This window comes from Cavia porcellus, unplaced genomic scaffold (assembly GCF_034190915.1).
Source record: "Cavia porcellus strain 051 isolate PalLab524CR breed Dunkin Hartley unplaced genomic scaffold, mCavPor4.1 scaffold_20, whole genome shotgun sequence".
In the NCBI taxonomy this organism is placed as follows: Eukaryota; Metazoa; Chordata; class Mammalia; order Rodentia; family Caviidae; genus Cavia; species Cavia porcellus.
The window spans coordinates 1,797,963-1,820,552 of NW_026947503.1; the positions used below are offsets into that span (position 1 = coordinate 1,797,963).

The window sequence follows — 22,590 nt, forward strand, 5'->3', positions numbered from 1 at the left end:
TTTCTCAAATTGCAGAAACTGAATTGAGCTCCAAAAAGGTAAGCCTAAAGAAATACATGCCAAGACTTCCAAATGAGAGGGGAAAAAATAATCTTGAAAGTAGAGAAAGAAATGACAGTTTACCTAGAAAACAGAAGAGCTGGAGATTTCTCATGATAAAATAAGAGACCAACAGTCATCAGTCTTTAAATTTGGGAAAAAAAAAAAAGCTGTAAAATGAGAATTCTGGATCAGTGAATACAGCCTTCAGGAATGAAAAGAAAATGCCAAAATCATCCTCAGTGCAATAAAATTAAGAGAAATTTATTTCTAGCAGACCTAGCCTACAGGAAATTCTTATTGAAAGGAAATAAAAAATGATCTTGGAACATCAAAAAAGAAAAATAGCTAACACAAAAAAGAAATATAATCACAACCCATTCTCCTTCTTGAGGTTTCTAAATGATTTGACAGCTAATGCAGAAATTATGACACTGATACAGTTTGCTGATAAGTGCAGAGGAAATATTTAAGACAAATATAAAGAAGGAAAAAGGCACACAAAGAGGAATGGTTTCTCTACTTCAATCAGACTGTAGAAGACTGAACTCAGTGATTGGTGATAAAATACACAAATACATATACAAATAGCCAGAATTTAAAAACACTATAGATAAATCAAAATGTAATTCCAAAAAACTTTCAAAATCTCACAAAAAGCCAAAAACAATAAAAAGAAGGTACAAAAAGAAGAGCAGAGCAGACTTGAATATATTAAAAATTACATTGAACACAAATGATTTGAGTACATGGTGCTTGCTTCGGCAGCACATATACTAAAATTGGAATGATTTGAGTACATGAATTAATACCAGAGATTGGATAATTGCATAAAAGATATCCAATACTATGTGAGACATTCAATTCAAATAAAAGGAGGTATTTGCATCAAAGTCGTAGAACGGAAAAAAAAGACTGTCTTAATATTAATTAAGAAGTAAGATGACTACATTATCATCAGATGGAGTACAATATAGAACAAAGGCACACATGGACAACTATATAATGATGGCATCACATGTTTCTCAAGAAGGCTTGGCTATCCTAAAGGCACACATATACTAATGAATACACATGTAAGTCACGTAAGCAAAAACTAAACTGAATAGAGAAATAGGCAGATCCATACCCTAGACTTAGGGGCTTTGATATCATTCATTCAACAATGAGTAGGACTAGAAAAAAAGTCACAAGACATCAGCGACTACAGTTCCACTAACCACCAGCAGATCCTAATCATCTTGTTTAGAACTGTCCAGTCAACAGTAACAGAAATCACATTCTTTTCAAGAATCAGACACTATTCCAAAAAAAAAAAAATCTACGGAGCCAAAAGTTATCACTGAAGAACTCCATCAAACATTTAAAGAAGAATTAACATCATGATATAATCTCCAAAAAATAAGAGTACTTCTCAATTCGCGTTACAAAGAATATTAATTATTTATACACCAAAATAAGAGGAAAATAATATAAAAACAAAAAAACTAGAGCCAGGCATGGTGGCATGTGCTTATAATCCCAGCTCTCAGGAAGCTGAGGCAGAAGGACTGCTGCAAATTTGAAGCCAGCCTGGGCTAAATAGTGAGTTGAAGGCCAGCCTGGTGTACATAGGGAGACCCTGTCTCAAAAAAGCAACACAACATAACAACAACAAAAATCTATAGTGAATTTAGATAAAAGCTCAGCAAAACAGTAGCATATATAACAGAAATATGCAAAAAGAATTGTAAGTAATGACCATGTATGATTTGTTTAAGGACTGCAGGGCTGGTTCAGTACACAAAATTTAGTGAACATAATGTACCATATTCACAGACTGACAAAAATCACATCACCAGATAAGTGTAGGAAAATATTTGGTAAAATTTAAAAGCCATTTAGTGGTCTGAGGTATAAATTAGTGGTAAAGCACATGCTTAGTATGATTGAAACTCAGGGTTCAAATCTTCAGCACGCACCCCAAAGAAAGACTTCACCATTCATTTTCCAGAAAATTCTCAGAAAGCAGGGAACATTAAACTTGACAAAAAAAAAAATCTGCTAAAAGAAAACTACTACTGACATTTTATTCAATAGTGAAACAATGAGCAAGTCCCCATAAGACGGCAAACGAGACAAGGATGTCTACTCTGAGTACTGTTGCTTGACCTAGTACTGGACGCTCTGGCCTGCAGGAGCCAACAAGATCAGAAAGGAGAAGAGAATTGTCCCCAATTTCAGATGATGTGACAGTATAAGTACAAAATCAGCAAAATTACAACTGTTCAGAAAATACTGTCAATTCAGTAATAATTCACAGAATTTTGATGTACAAATCCAGAGTGCCAATCGAAATTACTGAGAGAACTAAATAAGCAGGAAGAAAATTAAACAATACATTCATGGACTGAATATTCAATACATGAAGTGCCTATTCTGCATGGAGTGACACACAAGCCCAATGAAATGCCTACAGAAATCCAGCAAGACAGCAATACAGACAAAATCATTTTAAAATGTATACAGAAAGACAAAGGAATTACAGCAAAAATCATCCTGTAATTACATTAGATTAAATAAAAGAAATTAATTCTGAAACATTTAGTAGAAGCTTCTTACACAATTTTATCAGTATGGCGGTATGACAAGCACACTGTGTGGCCTAACTGGGAAGGAAAGCACATCCTATGATGACCTCGTAACATGAACATAGGAGGAAAAAACATGTGAGGAGCTTTACCAAGTTCTTAACTGCTGATGGAAAGTAGCCATTCACAAAAGGACCTAAACTTCTGTGTTCATTTCTAAATTGTTTGGTATTCATAAAACATTTTCTCACAAAACAGTTACATTTTTTAGATATACAAACCCTAGAAAAGATAATTTAATTCACAAGGAAGCTCAAATAATGTCACTTAATGGTTAAATTAATTTAAAACAGTTAAAAGTAACACTTTATAGTAAAAACTGGAGGATACTAATGATAGCATGTTAAGAAAAACACATTTCCTTCTATCTTCAAAAGTAAATTTTAAAAACTAAATGACCTGAAGATTTTATGAAATATCTAGAAGCATTCAGTAAGAACTTTAGATACACAGTGTCACACAACTTAGCTATCTTCTTCCTTGGGACTGGTGTCTACATACCACTGCTCTTCCATAGTTAACCATTTTTACTGAGCAACTAGTCTGTTAAAAGCATAACTGTATCTAGCTCCCACGGATTCTACTGACCTTAAGGAGGTTACAGACTAGTAAGTAAAGACAGATAACCAACTAAACCAAAATAAAAGGGGAGCAGAAGTTCTGAAGGAAGTGTGTAGTAAGGGGTTGATCATACAGTTCAGTCTCAAAATTCTACAGTGATACTCACTGCGTAACAGCTGGCGCACACTACCGTCCTGCTCCCGAAGCAGCAGTGAAACCTCTGTGTGAAAGAACGGCTCTAGGAGAGGAATTTATAGGAGGATGCTGTGACGCTCAGCCAGAGAGGGAAGGAGCACAACAGCAACACAGCAAGCCTTCACAAACCCCAGTCTCAGCCACCCCAGAAAGGAAGGTGCCACCTCTACAAGTACAGTCTTCTTTTGCCAAAAATATATGCACCCAAGACTAAGGACAAGGAGTCCAGTAGCAGACCAGGGGAAAGGTAGCTGAGTTACCTCAGGAGTAGGGTAACTGGCAAGGAAAAGTGAGGAAAAAGAAGGGACTAAGCACAGACCCACTACCTGGGTGCCTGGCTCATTTAGGAAAAAGCTTCCCTAAGATCATTAGGGCAAGAAACCCGACATAAAACTCCAATTTACAGAAGACCAAATTCTGCTCTAATGATTACCAACTGCACCACTGTAAGCTTCTCCAAAAAATGCGTGGAGGTGTATATGCCTAGTAGAAAGTAACTTCCTTCTCCTCAAAAGCAGGGATGGTTACTAATATCAACTAAGAATGTACGTATTTACTGAGTGCCACTTACAGCTAGCTCAACACACCTGACACCCTGTAAGTCTATTCCAGACTAAGAGATAGACAATCCATCAGAAAGCATCAAATCTAAACGCTGTTCTAACTAGGTCTATTGGAATACAAAGCTGAGCTTAATGATAACATATACCTTAGCTCTCCTGCCTCATCACTTAACTATGACAACTGATTCATGAATCTTGAGCTCCAATATATAAGGATAAAGGTACTTGCAAATTTGTTTTAGTCCTTTATTTTTATAATGACCTCACTGAACTTTATCTGCAAAGTCTATCTCCTGCAGGTTCAGCTACCTACCCATTTTTATTTTTGCCTGGCTTCCCAGGAAAAAACTTCAAGCAGAATTTGAAACTTGCTTAGCTAGTCAGAGTTTCACCCTTTTTCACTGGCTATGTGTGGCTTGGTGATTCCTCACAATTCAGCGTTTAGAAACTCCTGTCCATACTCTTTTAAAATAGCAGCCGTCTACGCACTCTCTGTGTACTGTTAGGACCACAGCCTTTGGCACTCAGTCTTCCACACTGACAGAAGCTTCTGATCATGTGCTGACACTCAACTTAGTAGGGTTTGCTGCTGGGTCAAATAGTGTGCATTGTTTAGCCAGATCAGAGATTGTGATTAGGCCCCTTTAGCCACTGAGGCTTTGGCACGATTGAAGGGTTGCTTTTCTCTGAGAATCTTGTGGAGTTAGTCCCCATTCCCCTCGAAACTGATCCTGAGTAGAAGGAGCCTAGTACAGCGTCCTAGTGAAGATGAGTCCGGTTCCAGGACTGCCAACAAGACATTCTGGCCGGGTTGCTATCTGTTCCCTTTGAACTGCTGTCTACTGTGTTCTCTTGTCTTTCCAATCATGCCCTTAACATGTCAGGCTTTGTTCCAAAGTCTGCAGGTAACGCTGCTGAGATGGTGTCCTTAGGGTTTGGGTCTTCTTTAGGCAGAACTCCCAGGCCTCTGCATTGGAGCTGGGAAGACATCTACTCTTCTAGTGGCTCTAGAAGTAGCTTGTGGTGGTAGTTCTTCTAGGAGTGTCCTCTGCACTGTATGTTAGATGCAGGTGGGAGTCACTGGAGCCTGGAGCAAGACTCTTGCATGTGAGCAGGAGCTAGCATAGGAAGGGTAGCCCGGTGTCCTAACCCAAGTATGCCAGAATACAGCTTCTACAACCTGAGTCTGGACACAACCCTCCCAGAGTCAGGCCTTCATCTTCACTTGGAAGTCACAGAGAAATGAAGCCCTGCCATTAACCACTTGTCTGTACTGACTGTATTAACTTAAGGTAGAACTAAGATTTAAGAGATTCTCTTTAATAAAAATTAAATTGTCCTATATCGAACAATTTCCAGAGACCCTTCTTAGTACATTATTTTAAAGCTAAATGCTGTTTTAAGATTGAATTTTTACTTACATATTTCTATATAAAAGCATTTAGATGAGCTAGATTCTAATCTATACCTCTTGACACTATGCTCTAGATTTCTAAAATTCAGATAATAGGTAAGACTCTTGCAATGTCTTAAATCAATCCTATTCCGTGTTTCTAAAAATAAAACCAACATCTAGATCTCTGAGAATGTATTAAACACTGGAAACAAGATAATTATCTTTCTTTAAAGATAAAAGACACAACTTGTGTTAAATAAATATATACTATGTTTAAAACTTAAGAGACAAAATGTCATTATTTTACCCAGAGTACAATTAACATTACTAAACCTCATAATAACTGATGTCATTTAGAGAGAGAGGCTGGGAAACTACAGAAAAATCTGAAAGCCAATTTGACTTGTTTTACAAGGATCAGATCTAATAAAAAAATTTTTTAACTGAAAGGACTACTTACACTAGATGAACAGTTAAAGCTCAGCAAAAATAAATTATTAAATGAGTATTCTTATATCCCATTACAGACTTTTTATGAATACTTATTTTGCATACTTGACAAGAGTTAAACACATGCACTATAGTATATAACCAACAAAAGAAAAATACATACTGACTATCCATTTGTAATACCAAATCACTGGCCACTAAACTTAACTTTTATATCATTTATGTAACTTAATCACTGCCTGAAATTTTTAGTTTGGTGGCAATATGAATAGCACTAGAGATACCATGGATTAAGACCATACCATTTAACGACACTCAGCCCTCTAACAGGTGACAGCAGATAAATTGCAATATGTTGTATCTCAAACACTTAAACTATAATTTCATCACTTAGGACACAAGTGAAAAATATCCTGGCATTTGTAAGAGAAAATTATGCAAATTAGTTTTAAGACATTTATTTTTCTTAATACCACTGACAAGAGTTTTGTGCACTTGGGAGATACTTGATTTGAATTAAGAAACTGATGAATCAATTGATTAATTAGAATTTAAGCCATCAGTCACTAAATACATCAGCAGCTTCAGTTACATTCTACACAATCCACTCAGGACTTGACAGAATATTCTACATTAATATATACTCAAAATATCATTATGGACCAAGTCATTGAGCTTACTGACAAGTACCCAGATGGTGCTTTCTAACGCTGAACATGCTGTCACACTCAGGATTTCAACACCAACTGAGCACTAAAGAATTTTACTATAATTTGCAATATATTAGAAGTTTATTTTTAACTAAAACTGAAAAGCAATAAAATATTGAGTGTCAGCAGATAGCACAACAAATTCAGAACATCTCTGGTTTTCTAAATACTAGGCAATAAGAAGACTTTCAATTATTTAAAATCACTCAAAAAAAGCATTTCTGAAACTAAATGCTTGACTGAAAGCAATACCATGGGGCCAATGTAACAGAAGTTGGATGATATCTGATCCATTTAATAAAATGAAGAAAAATAGTATCAGAAGCATGTGATTTCTTAATATCTGCAAATGAGTAGTAATTTTTAACAATCTAAGTTTGACAGGATAGATTAATAATATTGAAGAACAGAACCACAGGTTAAAACAAACAACAATAAGGTCCTAAATGCTGATCCATTAGTAAGTTCTGCAAATATGTAAATAATACAAAATGTAGCATACATGTATAATGTATGTTTTGCTGAGGAAAAAGGTTTAATTCTTAAAAGTATTAAAGAGATTCATGACCCAACATTCATGCTATTGAGGATCAATACATCACAGAGAATAATTCACCAAACCACATAAAATCTAAGGCAAGATTTTTAGGGCATCATCAATCTGGATACATAATCTGAGGCTAGCACAATAGAGTCTCATTTGCTTAATACTTTAGCATTCCATTCATTCCATTCCGTCTCTGCAGAAACAACAACAAAAGACATGAGACTGAAGAATTTCTAAAACTTCTAAGACAGATTTTAAGCAAATCTTTTTTTTTTTTTTTTTGGTGCCAGGGATCAAACTCAGCTTACGCTGCTGAGCTAAACCCCTGGTCCCTAGCAAATCATTTTTGTTTTCCCACTCTCACATTCCTTCTCTGAAAAATAGACATTTCAAACTACCCTCCACTTAAAGGTGCTTGATATTATTCATAATTCATTTACTTACACCAAGCTACATAATTTTTCCTTTTAAGTTAAACATCAAAAACAATTTCAATATTTATAGTAATATTACTATTCCTACATGTATTTTCTACCACAATCATTAAAAGGACAATTAATGTAAAATCATCTCTCAAACTCAAACATTTTGTTCATTACACTGGATATATTTGGAAAACAGGACGATGAACTCTTAAGTAACAGGTGGTGACATCAGGAATGGCAGTATAAAAACCTGTGAAAATCCACTTCTCTATAACTAATGAGACTATAAGCAAAACTTGTCAAAAGCAACTTTTTAAACCCAGGAAAACCAAAGACTTGCAACAATTCAAGGAGTATTTATTGAAGAAAAAGAGTAAATCCTACGTAAAATCTGAATTATAATCCCTGCGGCAACAATTAATGAAATAATTTTTAAATATACAGAAACAAAGGACAAGAGAATTAGAATGGCAGAAAACATTTTTATAAAAAAGGCAGCAGTAATGAAGCAGTACAGACACAGAAAAATAGCATAAGAAACATAAAGAACAAACAGCAAAATGGCAGGCGTAAATCATACCTAATTAGTAATTATACTTAACAGAAACAGATTAAAGCTTCTAACAATAGAGACTGATTGAACTCAATTGCATCAAGGCCTTTGAACACGCCAACAACCTCCAACCAAGCCGGAAGTGTAACCCGCATCAGAGGGTAATTAAAGCCTAGGGAAAGGACACTTTCCTAGAAGGTCAGGCAGGGTAGATATTTAGATGTAGACAGGACAGAACACTGAGAAATTAGAGGGGGGAGGTGAAGGAGGAGGAAAGGGAGAGGGAGAGGAAGAGGAAAGGGACAAGGGAGGGAGAGAGGGAGCGAGAGGGAGGGGTAGAGAGAGATTGAGAGGCAGAGAGATTAAGTTTTGAAAAGAGGGAGGACATGGAAGGAACTGCCAGTCTGAGGGTGCTAACCATTAACTTTCTTAATGAAGTTCAGGGTTGGGCGACCAGCTGATAGCGAACACATAGGTGGTAAAGACAGAAACAACCCTGAAAAAGATGCTTCTGAGACAACTAGGAAGACAGGAACAGGGTCTGGCCAGACATACAAAGCTGTATGTCTCCTCATCAGAGTTGAGAAAGCAAGGATAGAGAAAAAAAACAGAGGGTCAGGCAAGCAGAATAAGGGGCAAACAGAGCTGAGGTAAGTGGCAACAGCAGTTACACAGTGCAAATTTGCTACGATCCTTCCTAAGGGTGTTTTATTTTATTTTATATTTTATTTTATTTAGACAAAGCAAAACAGAAAAAAGGGTAGAAATAATACAGAATTTTTTTAAAAGTAAGAAATCACTAGTTGATAAATTACACGTTATCTTAGAAATAGTTGCTCATGTCACAAAATCAAAACATAAAAAGTGGACAAACAATGACAGCACAAACCATTCTGTTTGATGAACAAAAACTTAGTACTATGGTTATCTATCTTGCACACTTACATAGTTATATCCTTTAGAGCACTTTCTTCCCCTTTCATTATCTCAATATCTAGTATACATTTTGGATCTTATTCTTTCAGTATTATTTTTTATACTAGAGAGACAATATGATATCTACAAATGTGAGTCTGATTTATTTCACTTATGAGGATAGTCTCAAGTTGCCTTCGTTTACCTATAAAAGCCTCAAGATCCTCATTTTTATACCTGAGTAATATTCCATTGCATAAAAATACCACATCCGTTTCATCTATTCTGCAGATGATGTGCATTTTGGTTATTTCCAAGATTTAACTATTACAAATTGCGCTGCTATAAACATGGGTACACATATATCATTGAACATGACATTTTCAGTTTTTCGGGGAAAATACCCAGGAGAGGAAGAGCTGGATTGAATGGGACTTCCAGTCCTAGTGTTTTGAGCAATCTCCACACTGATTTTCACAGTGGTTGCACCAGTCTACACTTCTACCAACAGTAGAGCAGTGTTTCTTTTTCTCCGCAGCCTCATCAACATTTATTATTGGTTGATTTCTTGATGGCAGCTATTCTTTCCCGAGTGATATGAAATCTCAATGCTGTTTTAATTTGCATTTCTCAAATGACCAGTGATGGTGAACATTGCTTCATGTTTTTATTTGCCATTTTTATATCTTCATCTGAGAAATGTGTGTTCATCTCAGATGCCCATTTTGGAGAGGGTCTTTGGATTTGGGGGTTTGTTGTTTTTCAGTTTTTTATATGTTTTGGATGTAAGTCCTTTATCTGAGGGACTGCTGGCTAAAATTCTTTCCCATTCTGTGGGTTTTCATTTCACTTTGTTGATGATTTCTTTTGAAATGCAAAGTCTTTTTAATAAGATGAAATCCCAGTTGTTGATTCTTTGACGTACTTTCCATGGGGTTTGTGGTTTGTTTATGACCTAACTGTATTTTAAATGTATACATTTTTCTGTGTGCACATTTTCCTGAAGGAAGTTACTTTTTAAAAAAATTTAAAAGAACAGAAGAAAAATCAAGGAGCAACTTTATATTGTCTACAATAAACACACTTTCGATTAAAAAACCTAAGTATATAATAGGGAAAGATGAAAACAGTAATCAAAAAGAGTCAGAGCAACTACAATTTATAATGACTGAAGAACCAAACCATCCAGGGAGCTTAGTTATATATAAATAATCCAAATAAAAGACCCTCACTAACATGAAGCAAAATCTTATAGAAACAAAGAGATACGTAATACACAAAAAATGATTCCAAAATACAAATTCTCTTTCAAGAACAGGCAAAATAAGTAGGTGAAAGATAAGAAGAGAAAATGACTACATAACTAATGCTGCCGCTAGACCAGAACTAACGGCATCTGTAGAACATCCCATGCCTCAGAAAAAGGATACAGATGCTGTTTCAGAACACAAGCCATACCTTTGAGGATACACCCCATGTTTTAGAACATAACAGAGACGTGCATGACTCAGACTGAGACAACGAAGTATGATGTCCAACCACAATGGAGTAAAACTAGAAGTTTTGGAAACTCATAAATATGGGGGAATTAAACATATAAGGTATGATTTAAAAATATGGTGTTTAAACTTTTAAAATTTACTACAGTAAGATACATTTCCATTAATCCTTCAAAACGCTCCCTATTGCTTCCAAAACACTTATCCCACTGTCCTTGGCACTTTCTGAAGCAACTCTGAAAGTCTTTAGTCACTGTCATTAGTTAAATGTCATGTCTGCTGCATCAGTGTCCTGAATCAGTTCAAAATGTATATCTGTCATCGTCATTTTGACTTTGGGGAAGAGTTGTAAGTCCTACACTGTCAGATCCAGTGAATAAGGCAGATGAGAAACTTATGAGCCTGTCTTTCTGTTGGTGAATGCTGAACACACTGTATTTTCATGATCAAGCAAGAGTCCAAGGAAAAAAATCACAGGGGAAATTGGAAAAAATTTTGAGAAGTTGAAAATGAAAACACAACATTCCAAACCTTATGGGATGCAGCAAAAACTGCACTTACATGAAAAGTTATAGCTGTAAGAACCTGTACTTTAAAAAGACCTCAGATCAATAACCTAATATTAAATCTTAAACTACAAAAACAGGAACAAACAGAACCCAAAACAAATTAAAGGAATAATAAAAAAATTAATAAATGAAACAAAAAACAGAAAATAAATTGAGACTATCATTAAAACCAAAAGTTAGTTCTTTGAGAACATCAACAAAATTGACAAGTCTCTATCTGGAGTGATCTAGATAAAGAAAAAAATCAAAGTACTAAAATCAAGAACAAAGGATGATATATCATTACAGAAATAAAAAAGATTTTAAGGAGATACCAAAAACAATAGTATGTTCAAAGAAAGAAAGATAAAAACTGGATGAATTCCTTCACACACACACACACACACACACACACACACACACACACAAAAGCTGACTTGAGAAGACAATGATAATATGATGAACAAACAGACAATGAATAATTTTTAAACTTTTTAAAATTTCAGACCCAAATGAGTGAATTGTACCAAAAACTTAAATGAGTTATAATTCTTCAAAAAGTCTTCCAAAAATTAGAGGAGGAAGGAATGCTTCCTAACTCATTGTGAGGTCAGAACTACCTTGATTCCAAAGAAAGATATAATAAGGTGAAAAATAAAAATTTAAAGCCTAGAGCCCAATATATTCTCTATGAATACAGAGGCAAAAATCCTTAGTAAAACACTAGCACTCAGACCCAGTAACACATATATGTTACAGAGGTTTGTATGGAAGTACACATCTGAGGCTGCCAAAAGCTAAATCCTATGGGTATGGACTCTATCAGGTGCATCCTTCAGGTATCTCATACAGAGACTGAGTTTGTGCCTGTAGTTAAGAATATTCGCAGGAACTCTGGTCTGATGGACCTCCCACAACAGTTAGCATTCTACACTATGCAACAATGCACTGCACTGACACATCAAATTATGAATGAAGCCTACTGCTCAACAGCTAAAAATCTATACACAGTCCCCTCTGGACTAAGACCAGAAGCACTTCTAAGATCAGAAATATGTCTCACTAAGACCAGGAAAAAAAGTATTATACTCCAATATTGCCAAATGATTGCTTCAAAATCACACGTGCAAACTTCTAAAAGTAAATAACAGTTTTAAAACAGAATTAGTATGAATCTTTGCAATATGGAGATCAACTAGAATAAGATACTGGTTAAGTGAATACCAGCTACTAACCCTAACCCTAACCCTAACCCTAACCCTAACTAAAAAGCAAATTTGCAATCTCAAAATATGAGTTCATTTAAGTCTCACATAGAATCCATACAGTCTGGGAGTAGAGGAACATTGTTCCACACAGCCATTCCAGAAACCAAGATAGCAAAAGCTCTGACCCTCTAATAAGAAATTCCAAGGCAACTTAGTTGGTAGCAAAGAAGAGTAAATGAGCACATGAGAGGCAAAATGCAGTTCACCCATTCCTCGGGCCAGAGGTCAGTCACACGGCACCACCTAACTGGACAGGAAAGGGAGAGAGCAATGAAAAATATGCATCATCAAAATACAATGTGTGAGAATCTGTGAGACACAATGAAAGCAATTCTAAGAGCAAAGTTTAGCTGCAAGTGCCTGTATCAGAATTAGTGATCCCAAATAAACAACCTAATGCTGCATCTCGAGGTCCTAGAAAAAAAGAGCAAACCAATCTCTAACCTAATGTAAGACAAAAACTATCAGAGTAGTTATCAATGAAATTGAAACTGAAAAATGTAATACAAAGGATCAATGAATCAAAGAATGGTTCTCTGAAAAGATAAACAAGATTAATGAACCCTAACAAAACTTATCAAAGAGAAGCCCCAAATTAAAGAAATTAGATGAAAAAAGGTAAAATCACAACACGCAGCAGATTATTAAAAATTATTTTGAAAAGTTATTATTCTAAAAAGTCAAGAGATTCTTAGAAAAATAAATGCCTAGACGCTTAAGGACTCACCAAAATTAAACCACGAAGATTTGGAAAGTATGAATAGGTTAAAAACAAAACAATGAGATTGATGCAGTAGTAACAACTCTACCTAGTAAAACAAAGTCCTCACCCAGTAGAATTATCAGACCCTTAGAGAAGAACTAACACTAACACTTCTACACTGGAAAAAGAATGGAAGAATACAACCTTAAACTGGTAACAGTCATATATGACAAACCAACAGCCAACATCATACTGAAAGCATTTCCTGTACGATAAGAAACAAAAACAGGGTATCTGCCCTCACCACTTCCATTCAGTGCAGTATTTGAACTTCAACCAGAAAAATCAGGCAATAGAGAGAAAGAAAGAAAAGTGCTGTGAAGAGAAAGGGATAAAATTACTCCTATTTGCAGATGAAATATTCTTTACATAAAAGACCCAAAAAACTCCACTAGAAGACTTTTAGATCTGATACACAAATTCAGTAAATTTGCAGGATACAAACTCAAAATACAAAAATCAATCTGCATCAATAATAAACACACCATAAAAATGTCAAGAAAACAATTTCATTCACAGTAGCTTCAAATAAATAAACTGCTTAAGAATCAACCCAACCAAGGAAGTAAAAGACTTCCAAAATGAAAATTATAGAACTCTAAAGAATGAAATTGAAGACAGTAGAAAATATTAAGAAATCCCTTGCTTTGGGATTCGAAGAACTAGTATCATGAAAATGGCAAATTGCCAAAAATGATCTATAGATACAATGCAATCCCTATTAAAGTATCAACAATACTCTTTATAGAACTATAAAGAACAATCCTAAAGTTCACATGATATTATACTCAGAATAGTCAAAGCAATCCTAAAAGAAAAAAAAAAAGCTAGAGGCATCATAAAAACAGACATGTAGGTCAGGGGAATACAACAGAGGACACAGAAATAACCACATGCACCTACAGTCATCTGACATTTATAAAAATGATCCAAAAACACACTGGAGAATAGATAGCCTATTTCACAAATGATACTGATACACTGGATGTCCATTTACAGAAGACTAAAACTAGATCCCTGTTTTCCTATTTAAAAATCAAATCAAAATAGAACAAAAATCTAAATATAACAAAAGAAACTATGAAAGTGCTGGAAGATAATAAAGGGAAAACACTTGAAATCATAGTCACAGGTAAAGACTTTCTAGCTGGATTTCAAGTTATACTGCAAAACTATAGTAACAACAACAAAAAACTCTCAATAGAACAAAAAATACCACAAAGTTACAGTAACAACAACAACAACAAAAACTCTAAATAGAACTCCAACAGCGCAAAAAAAGAGTATCAAGAATCAACAAATACAATTACGTCAAACTGAAAAGCCTCTGTACAGCAAAGGAAATAATTAGCAGAGTGAAAAGACAACATACTGAACAAAAGAAAACTATTGCTAGCTACTCTTTTGATAGATGACTAATATCTAGAACTCGAAAAAATTAACCCTCCCAAAACAAATGACCCAATAAAAAAAGTCCAACAAACTGAAAAAAAGCCCTCTAAAAAAGAAGTATAAATGGCCACCAAGTATGTGAAAAACTCTTCAATACCTTTAGCCATTAGGGGAATGCAATTCTGAGATACTATCTTACCAGTGTTAGTAAGGCTAGCAAGACACACAAAAAAACAATAAATTCCTACGAGGATGGGGAAGCAGGGTTCACCCTGCTATACTGATGGCAAGAATGAAAATTATAAACTAGCGTGATCACTGTAAGATCAATATGGAGATTCCACAAAAACTAAAACTAAAACTTCCAGTGACTCAGCTCTTTCCTGGATATATTCTTGAAAGAACTAAAGATATCATACTGTAGTGATATAGGCAAATCCAATGTTTATAGCAGAGCAGTTCACAAAGCTACATCTGGAAAGAACCTAGGTGCCCATAAATAAATGAACAAAGAAAATTAGGTACATATCTACAATGAAATATTATTCATCCACAAAGAAGAATGGAATCATGTTACTTGCAGAAAAATTGATGGAACTTAACCATCATGCCAAGTGAAACAAGGCGGACAAAGAAAGTTTAAATATCTTATGTTTTTTCTTACATGAGAAATCAAAAATAAGTGAATAAAAGAAAGGAAAGAGAACAGGAAAATAGAAGGTAGACTCTTAGAAACAGGAAAAGGTTAGGAAGTGGAGAGGAGAAAAAAGGGGGAGGGGCAAAAGGGATTAAAAATGATCCAGAAATGTTATATGCATATATAATTCCCTAAATGAAACATCACCATCCTGTAATATAAACATGTACTAATAAAAAAGTGTTTATCAATTGAAGAAAAATGAGTAATTCTGAAATCCAACTCAATTCTAGGCATTTATGCTAGAAATAATCGTGTATGCTAAGCTTACTAAAAATAAGAATATAATGAGCCTTCTACAAAAACCTGGTTCACTTGCTGAAGTTTTAAGTATAGGGCACAAAGGACCTCTACATTTCTTCATATACTGCTCCCAGCTCAGAGATGATAAAAATGTGCCCATACGTAGTAGCTGAATTACGTCATTAACAATAGCTCAAACAGATTTGAAATAAGATGTCCTGATTTCCAACATGTCTTTTGTGGTCGCCCACATGAGTTTCTATCCTAGTACCCATTCCACTTTCTTCTTACTGTTGAAAACTCAGATTATCTAAATATTACTCTTCTATTCATAGCAACTTAGCCACAGAAAACTGTTTCCTCTCCTAGAGGCCAAAACAATTTTCACTGTTACAGTGCCCATACAATAGGATTATTACTGTCAATGTATGTATTTCCACAAATATATAAAACATTAACTTTGAAAGCTGCAAATGGATCTTGCTTCTTTTACATTTTAAGCAACAATTAGTCACTGGAGCTAAATAAGAGATAAATAATTTTTTACAGAATTGATGAATAAAACAGCAAATACAGATGAGCAAGCAAATTTTGAGCAACATTATTTCATTAATTAGGTCTCATAACTTTAAATGAAAATATTCACTGACATTACCTTTTTAAGCAAACATTTTACAAAATCAAGTTATCTTTTTAAATAGCAGTAACTAGAAGTGATTTAGAAATTAATGAGTTCAAAATATTATGCATATTGGAAGTTTTAGACATAAATTTTACTTTTATATTTAAAAATAAGTATCAAACTGCCATAATACTAAATCAGCAACACTGTTAAATAAATACCTGCTTTCTCTGAAGTTCTGAGAAACACCATGTCTGATGGAATTCTTTGATTCTGCAAAGAATAATATAAAATATTAATTATCTACATACGGGGTTATACATTGACACAACTTATTCCACAGTAGAAATGGTCAGTAAAAACAACTAAAAAACATTAGAATTAGGAAGAACAATAAGGAACTTCAGATTATAATGCATATAAAACTTTTTATAAGTCACTATTCATATATTTAATCATTGTTACCAATAATTCAATTAAGTAAAGAAGCTAAAAGAAAAATGAACCGGAAGAAAAGGTATCTACAATATGAATACATAATGTAATTCATGGAATTACTTTTGAGAACTAGGCAAAGATTTATCTACATACAGTAAAGAAGGATTTAGTGATTAGTAATAAAAACAAATATGTTATTAAGATTGAAAACATACATGATGTTGGATAGAGCTATTCTTTTTTTTTTTTTTTTTGGCTTTTTCCTTTTTTATCGGCACCAGGGATCCAACTCACTACTGCCTGCTTGCAAGGCAGGCGCTTATGCCGCTGAGCTAAATCCCCAGTCCCTGGATAGAGCTATTCAACACTAAGAGTGACTATGTAAGATCCATTGCTCAAGGAGAAAAAAAAAATCACAATGAAAATTGCAAAAATATTTTTTAACTAAAGGAAATTAAAACTCAACTAGAAGATAAACATCCAATGTCAGAAAACCATTAAGAGGAAAGTATACACACTAAATGTGCACAGAATAGGAAGAGAGGCTAAAAAAAATTTTTAAGAGTTATATGTTCATTTAAAAGCAAAGAAAAACAGCCAATGAGCCTCCAAAAAAGCATAAAGAGCCAAGTGAATAAGAACAAAAATAAGGGGCTGGGGATTTAGCTCAGTGGCATAAGTGCCTGCCTCGCAAGCCCAAGGTCGTGAATTCAATCCCTGGTACCAAAAAAAAAAAAAAAAAGACAGAGAAATATGTAGGCAAATATATACATCACTATACACAATTAACAGGAAAGCATTTTTAAAATACATATATCCACGTTAGTAATAAGAAAAAGATCAATGTTAAAATACATACAGGGATAGTGAAGACATGCAATTCTCTAAATCAACGTAATATAAAAATTATTCAAATTACAGTTCTATATGTAAAAGTCCAAACAATAAAACCTCTAAAAATATAGAATTCATTTCCTATCTCCACTAAATCGTCTTTTCATTCATAAAACATTACAAGAAAACTTTATAACTTCTTTGAGAGAAGGATTTCTTAATCAAAATTACTACCACTCATATTTTTATGAAAGATAAAAAATGAAAAGATTAATAAAGTGGATTTCATTAAAAAAATCAAGAATTTCTGTTCAAACACATCCTCAAGGAAGGAGAAGTTATTTGTAACATATGTAACAAAAGACTCTAATCCACAACCCATAAAGGCCTACAAACTGTTAAGAAAAAGAAGAGTTAATTCAGGAAGAAAATAAGACATTCTCGCAGGCTCTTCGCAAAAAAAGACATGCAAAGCGATACAAAAAGGTCCCCAAGTTATTAGCTTTCAGAGAAATATACATGCTAAATACATATCACAACTACATACACATCGGAAATGCTAAATCAGGCTGAACACACCAAGTGTTGGCGAACACAGAGATATTGCTGATTAAAGTATAACTGGACACGCCACTCTGTACAAGTGTTATTAGTTACTGCTGTGGAATACATTCATACACACCAAACCCACCCATTCCTAGGTATATACGCAACAGACATCTGTGCGTGTATGAGAAAAGACTGATCAAATAACACAGAAGTGTCATCCATAGTAGGCAAAATATAGAATCTTCATTAACAGCAGACAGCACAAAAGGCATCTGTCCATGCATGTGCCCGCCTCTGAATCACTGAAGCACCTTTATCCAGAAGGAATTAACCACAAATTTCACACTTTCATTTCCACAGTCTCAACTGCACGTTTACTACTAGTTTCACACTGTCTTAGTTACCATAACTTTCACGTTCAAATGAAGGGTGAATATGCAAAATCTGTTCATTAATTTTTAAAATTGTTTTAGCTATTCTGGGTTCTTGTATTCCCATTATGACATCTACAATCAGCCTGTTAGTATCTGCAAAGAAAGGACTAAATCTTTAGCTAAATCTAGGAAGTACTGACATTTTAATAATATTAATACTTTTATGTATCAATATAGGGTGTCTTTCCATTTACTTGTCTTTTTATACTTTTCAAAGTCCAGTATTCTTTGTTAAACCTATTCTTAAGCACTTTATTCCTTTTGATGCCATAACACATGGAACTGTTTTCTATTTTTTTGTTGTTGTTGTTTGTTTGTCTTTTTCATTTTTTTTTTTTTTTTTCGGTACCGGGGATCGAACTCACGACGCCTGCTTGCAAGGCAGGTGCTTATACTGCTGAGCTAAATCCCCAGCCCCGGAACTGTTTTCTTAATTTGATTTTTCAGACCATTATTCTCTATTCTCTTTTTTGTCTTATTTTGAATGAACCACAGGCATAAATAAACTAGATAAATTAAATTATTGGAGTCTTTGTATTTTTCCTTCTCTTCAAGACTGAAAACAACTTGAGAGTAGTGTTTGCCTGACACGTTACATGCAGTGGATGTACAACAGTAGCGTCTCTGCTGTGGGGAGATGTTTCTGACCTTTTGGTTACTGTAAGTAATGCAGATGTCAACATTCCTGAATTTTATCAACATAAATAGTATTTCTCTGTGATAAAAGCCCAGGAGTTCAATCCTACATTACATGATACTTGCATATTTAGTTTCATTTAAAAAACTTCAAATGATTTTCCAGAATAACTATAACATTTGACATTCCCATAAGAACCATGTAAATAATCTTTTTTTCTGTTGCCAATATTTCATCATTTTTAAAGGAATTTTAGCTATTCTGAGATATGTGTAGTGATACTTCATTATTTTAACTTTTTATTTCTTGCTGTCTACTGATATTGAATTCCTTTTCATGTGCTTATTTTCTATTAGGAAAAAAGTTTCTTTGAATCTTTTGCTCACATTCTAATCTGAACTTTTTTTATGATTTTGACAGGCATACTCCAGATATAAAATCTTCATCAAACATATGACTTACAAATGTTTTCTCCTAATTTGTAGCTTTTTTCACCATGTTCATGAGGTTATTCAAAAAGTGGTTTTAATTATAATGAAAAACAATTCATCAATTTTTTCTCATCCACTTTTTTTATGTATCATTTAAGAATTATTTTCCAATCCCAAGATTTTGAATACTTATCTTATGCTTTTTCCCACAAGTTCTACATTTTACATTAAGGCCATCCACGGTTTTCTTTGTAAACTTGTACTGGTAGTATATTTTTTACAATAACTAGAACCCCCACTCAATGTTTCTTGAATTAACTTTCCTATGGTAATACGCCTCTTCTTTACTGCATTCTTCACAATACTTAATCCGGCCTAAGTCAGTGAATCTAAAGTAACCTTCTTGTCAAGTTTTTTATTCACTTTGCCTGACTCTGGAGTAATTATTTAGATGATTTATGATAAAAGTAACTATTTAGAGAGCAAACCTGATTGATTATTTATTTCAGTGGTTTCCTCTGTCTCTTATTTCTTCTTATGTGTCAGTTTTTTCCAGGATTCCATCTCAGTTTACACAAATCTGTTCATAAACTTTTCACAATGTTTGTGCTAGGCATTATGATATACACTGTAGTACTCAATAAATTACATTACTTCAGAAAAGTAAGATAAAGTAAATGATTTTCCTCCCCAGCTACAAGAAAACCAATATTTCCCTCTTCCAGAATCTATTCTATATCAAGGAATAAAGATGCAATTCGTAACAGGGGCCACCTGAATCTATTCTGCTTTTGTTCCAAGGTTTTCCCCAAATCCTTGAGTTATAAGAGACTGGGCTATTATGACCTGTGCACGTCACTTCCAACTTTTGAAAGCCCTGATTTTACACAAGTGCCTTACTTCACATGTGTTCAAACAGTAATGTTTCACCTGATATGTTTGACCTAAGTTTCACATATTTCTAAGGAAGTGGAGGTGACCTTATGGTATGCATGCAGGAGCAGGCTGTTTGTATCACTGACAGCTCGAAAAGGTTTGCCACCACTATTCTAAGGTCCCCCTGTGAATCCCAGAAACAATTTTTGGCATTTCTTTCCTTTCCTTAAATGTATAAATATATAAAATAACCTTTACTATTAATAGATTTTTTCATTGAAAAAATAATTTCTTAACAAAATAATAGAACAACAATAATTAACAAAATGTATACTGTAATCTTCAAAGTAATCAGAGAACAAGATATGGGCATAAATTCTTCAATCATATTAATACAAACCTTCCTTTTCAACGAACTAAGCGACAGTAATAGTATAGCGAACTTGCGTTTTCATCCCTTTTCCCTTCGCTTTCCCCTTCCCATCTCCTAGCTCCTTTCTCCTTTCATACAATGACTTTCCACTTCACAGTATGTACATTCTTTACTCTTTCAACTTCTCCTGCCAAGGAGACAATGTGATGATTATACATATGAGTCTGATTTATTTCACTTAAGAGTGTGGTCTTGGGGCTGGGGATTTAGCTCAGCAGCATAAGCGCCTGCCTTGCAAGCAGGCAGTTGTGAGTTCGATCCCTGGTACCGATAAAAAGGAAAAAGACCAAAAAAAAAAATTATGGTCTCAGTTGCATGTATTTACCTAAAGAAGTGTTGCTGATCCTTCTTTATGGCTCAGTAGTATTCCATTTTATATAAATATTGTATCTTTCTCATCCATTCCTTGGTTGATGGGCATCTGGATTGTTTCCAAGATTTAGCTATTACAAATTGTACTGCTATTTTTACTTAGTTTAACAGCTTTTATTCCATTTAAAATTCAGAGCATATTATAGTCTTCAAGTATCAGTTACAGGTGTTTTTTTAAAACCACATAATGCTTTTTTTTTTTTTTTTAAAGGTTGCTTCTTTGGAAAAAAATGAATTCTTGCAAATGACCCTTTTAAAAAATAAAGAAGACAACACTAGGCCTAAATCAAAAAAGTTGAAACTCATGATTTTCCACCTGCAAGACAAATCCTGAAAAATCCATGTGTAACAATTCAACACGTGAGAGAGCACTGTTGACACCTGGAGACACGTGGGCACAGTGAAGCTGGTGGCTAGCAAGACCGAAGACCTTGGCAGGGAGATACAGCTGCAGTGGGAAGCAGCAGACCGGAGAACTGCACTGGCTGGCAGAGAGTGTGTGGGACTCAGTTTTCCCACAGGAGTAATAATTGGCCGGGCAATATTTTGGAGTTGGGCAGGATAAGCCTGGAGACAGAATGGCAGCTGGCTTCATTCAGCCACTCCTAGCTCAGAGCAGACTGGTGGAAAATGCTTACACTGGGTCCTGCCCCTCTGCAAGTCCAGTAGCCACTGCTGAGGTTTCCCTACAGCTATCCCTAAACAACCCCACCCATCCAGCACACACTAACATGGTGAAGACTTCCTGTGGTTAACCATCTCAGAAGGGAGGGACCAGCCTGCCTCATGCCTGCTTACACTCCAGTAGCCACCAGCAGACTGGGGAAAGGAGCAAACAGCAGAAGTACCTAGCCAACTTCAGAGTAATCTTATAACCAACATAGGAAGTGCCAGGGACGCCATTACCCACTTGTCCAGAAGAACATGACAAGAGGAAGAAGCAAAAGGCAGTCTCTGGCCTCCAACCCAAGCAGTACTGTTCTAGGAGATGTAAACAAAGAAGAGATTAGGAGTTGCTCACCTGCAGTTTTTGAAGCAACAGCAACTGAAATAAAGAAACAACTCCATGAAGCTATAAAAGAACTTAAAATAGAAATACTCTTACAGGTAAAAGAAGTTATAAGAAATACAAAGAAAGAATTGCTAAGCATCTCTAAAGAAGACACAGATGAAAGAATAGAGGAGCATAGAAAAAGGAGGGAAACCTTGAATGAATATTTTAAAAATCTAGAACATATGAAACAGATTTAAAGAGATTACCAGGAAATTAAAAACTCCTTTGAAAGCTGACAAACTGCTGGAAATAACCTAAATATAGACTATCAAACCTTAAAGACAGGTTTGCAGCTTGCGATCATGAAAGGAAAGATCACTTAAAAATAACAAAGAACCAGGAAGCAATGATACAAAGGCTAGAAAACGACAAAAGGATCTATAACTTAAGAATAAAAAATGTGAGTAAAGAAGTAGGGGTAAACACAAATGAAATACAAAGGCTATTTACAGAAATAATTAAAGAAAACTTCCCAAGCATAGGCAAAGGAAATGATATTCAGATAAATCAAGCATA

At 34.7% G+C, this 22,590-nt stretch overlaps 1 protein-coding gene across 6 annotated transcripts in view; it reads right to left on the reverse strand.

Moving 5' to 3' along the window:
* Atp9b (ATPase phospholipid transporting 9B (putative)) overlaps positions 1–22,590 on the reverse strand; it is a 351,973-nt gene that overhangs the window by 246,748 nt on the left and 82,635 nt on the right. For all 6 annotated transcript variants that reach the window (XM_063231400.1, XM_003463321.5, XM_003463322.5 and 3 more), the window contains one exon: positions 16,238–16,289. In XM_063231400.1, coding sequence (XP_063087470.1) covers positions 16,238–16,289 — 52 coding nt within the window. The remainder of the gene's footprint in view (positions 1–16,237; positions 16,290–22,590) is intronic.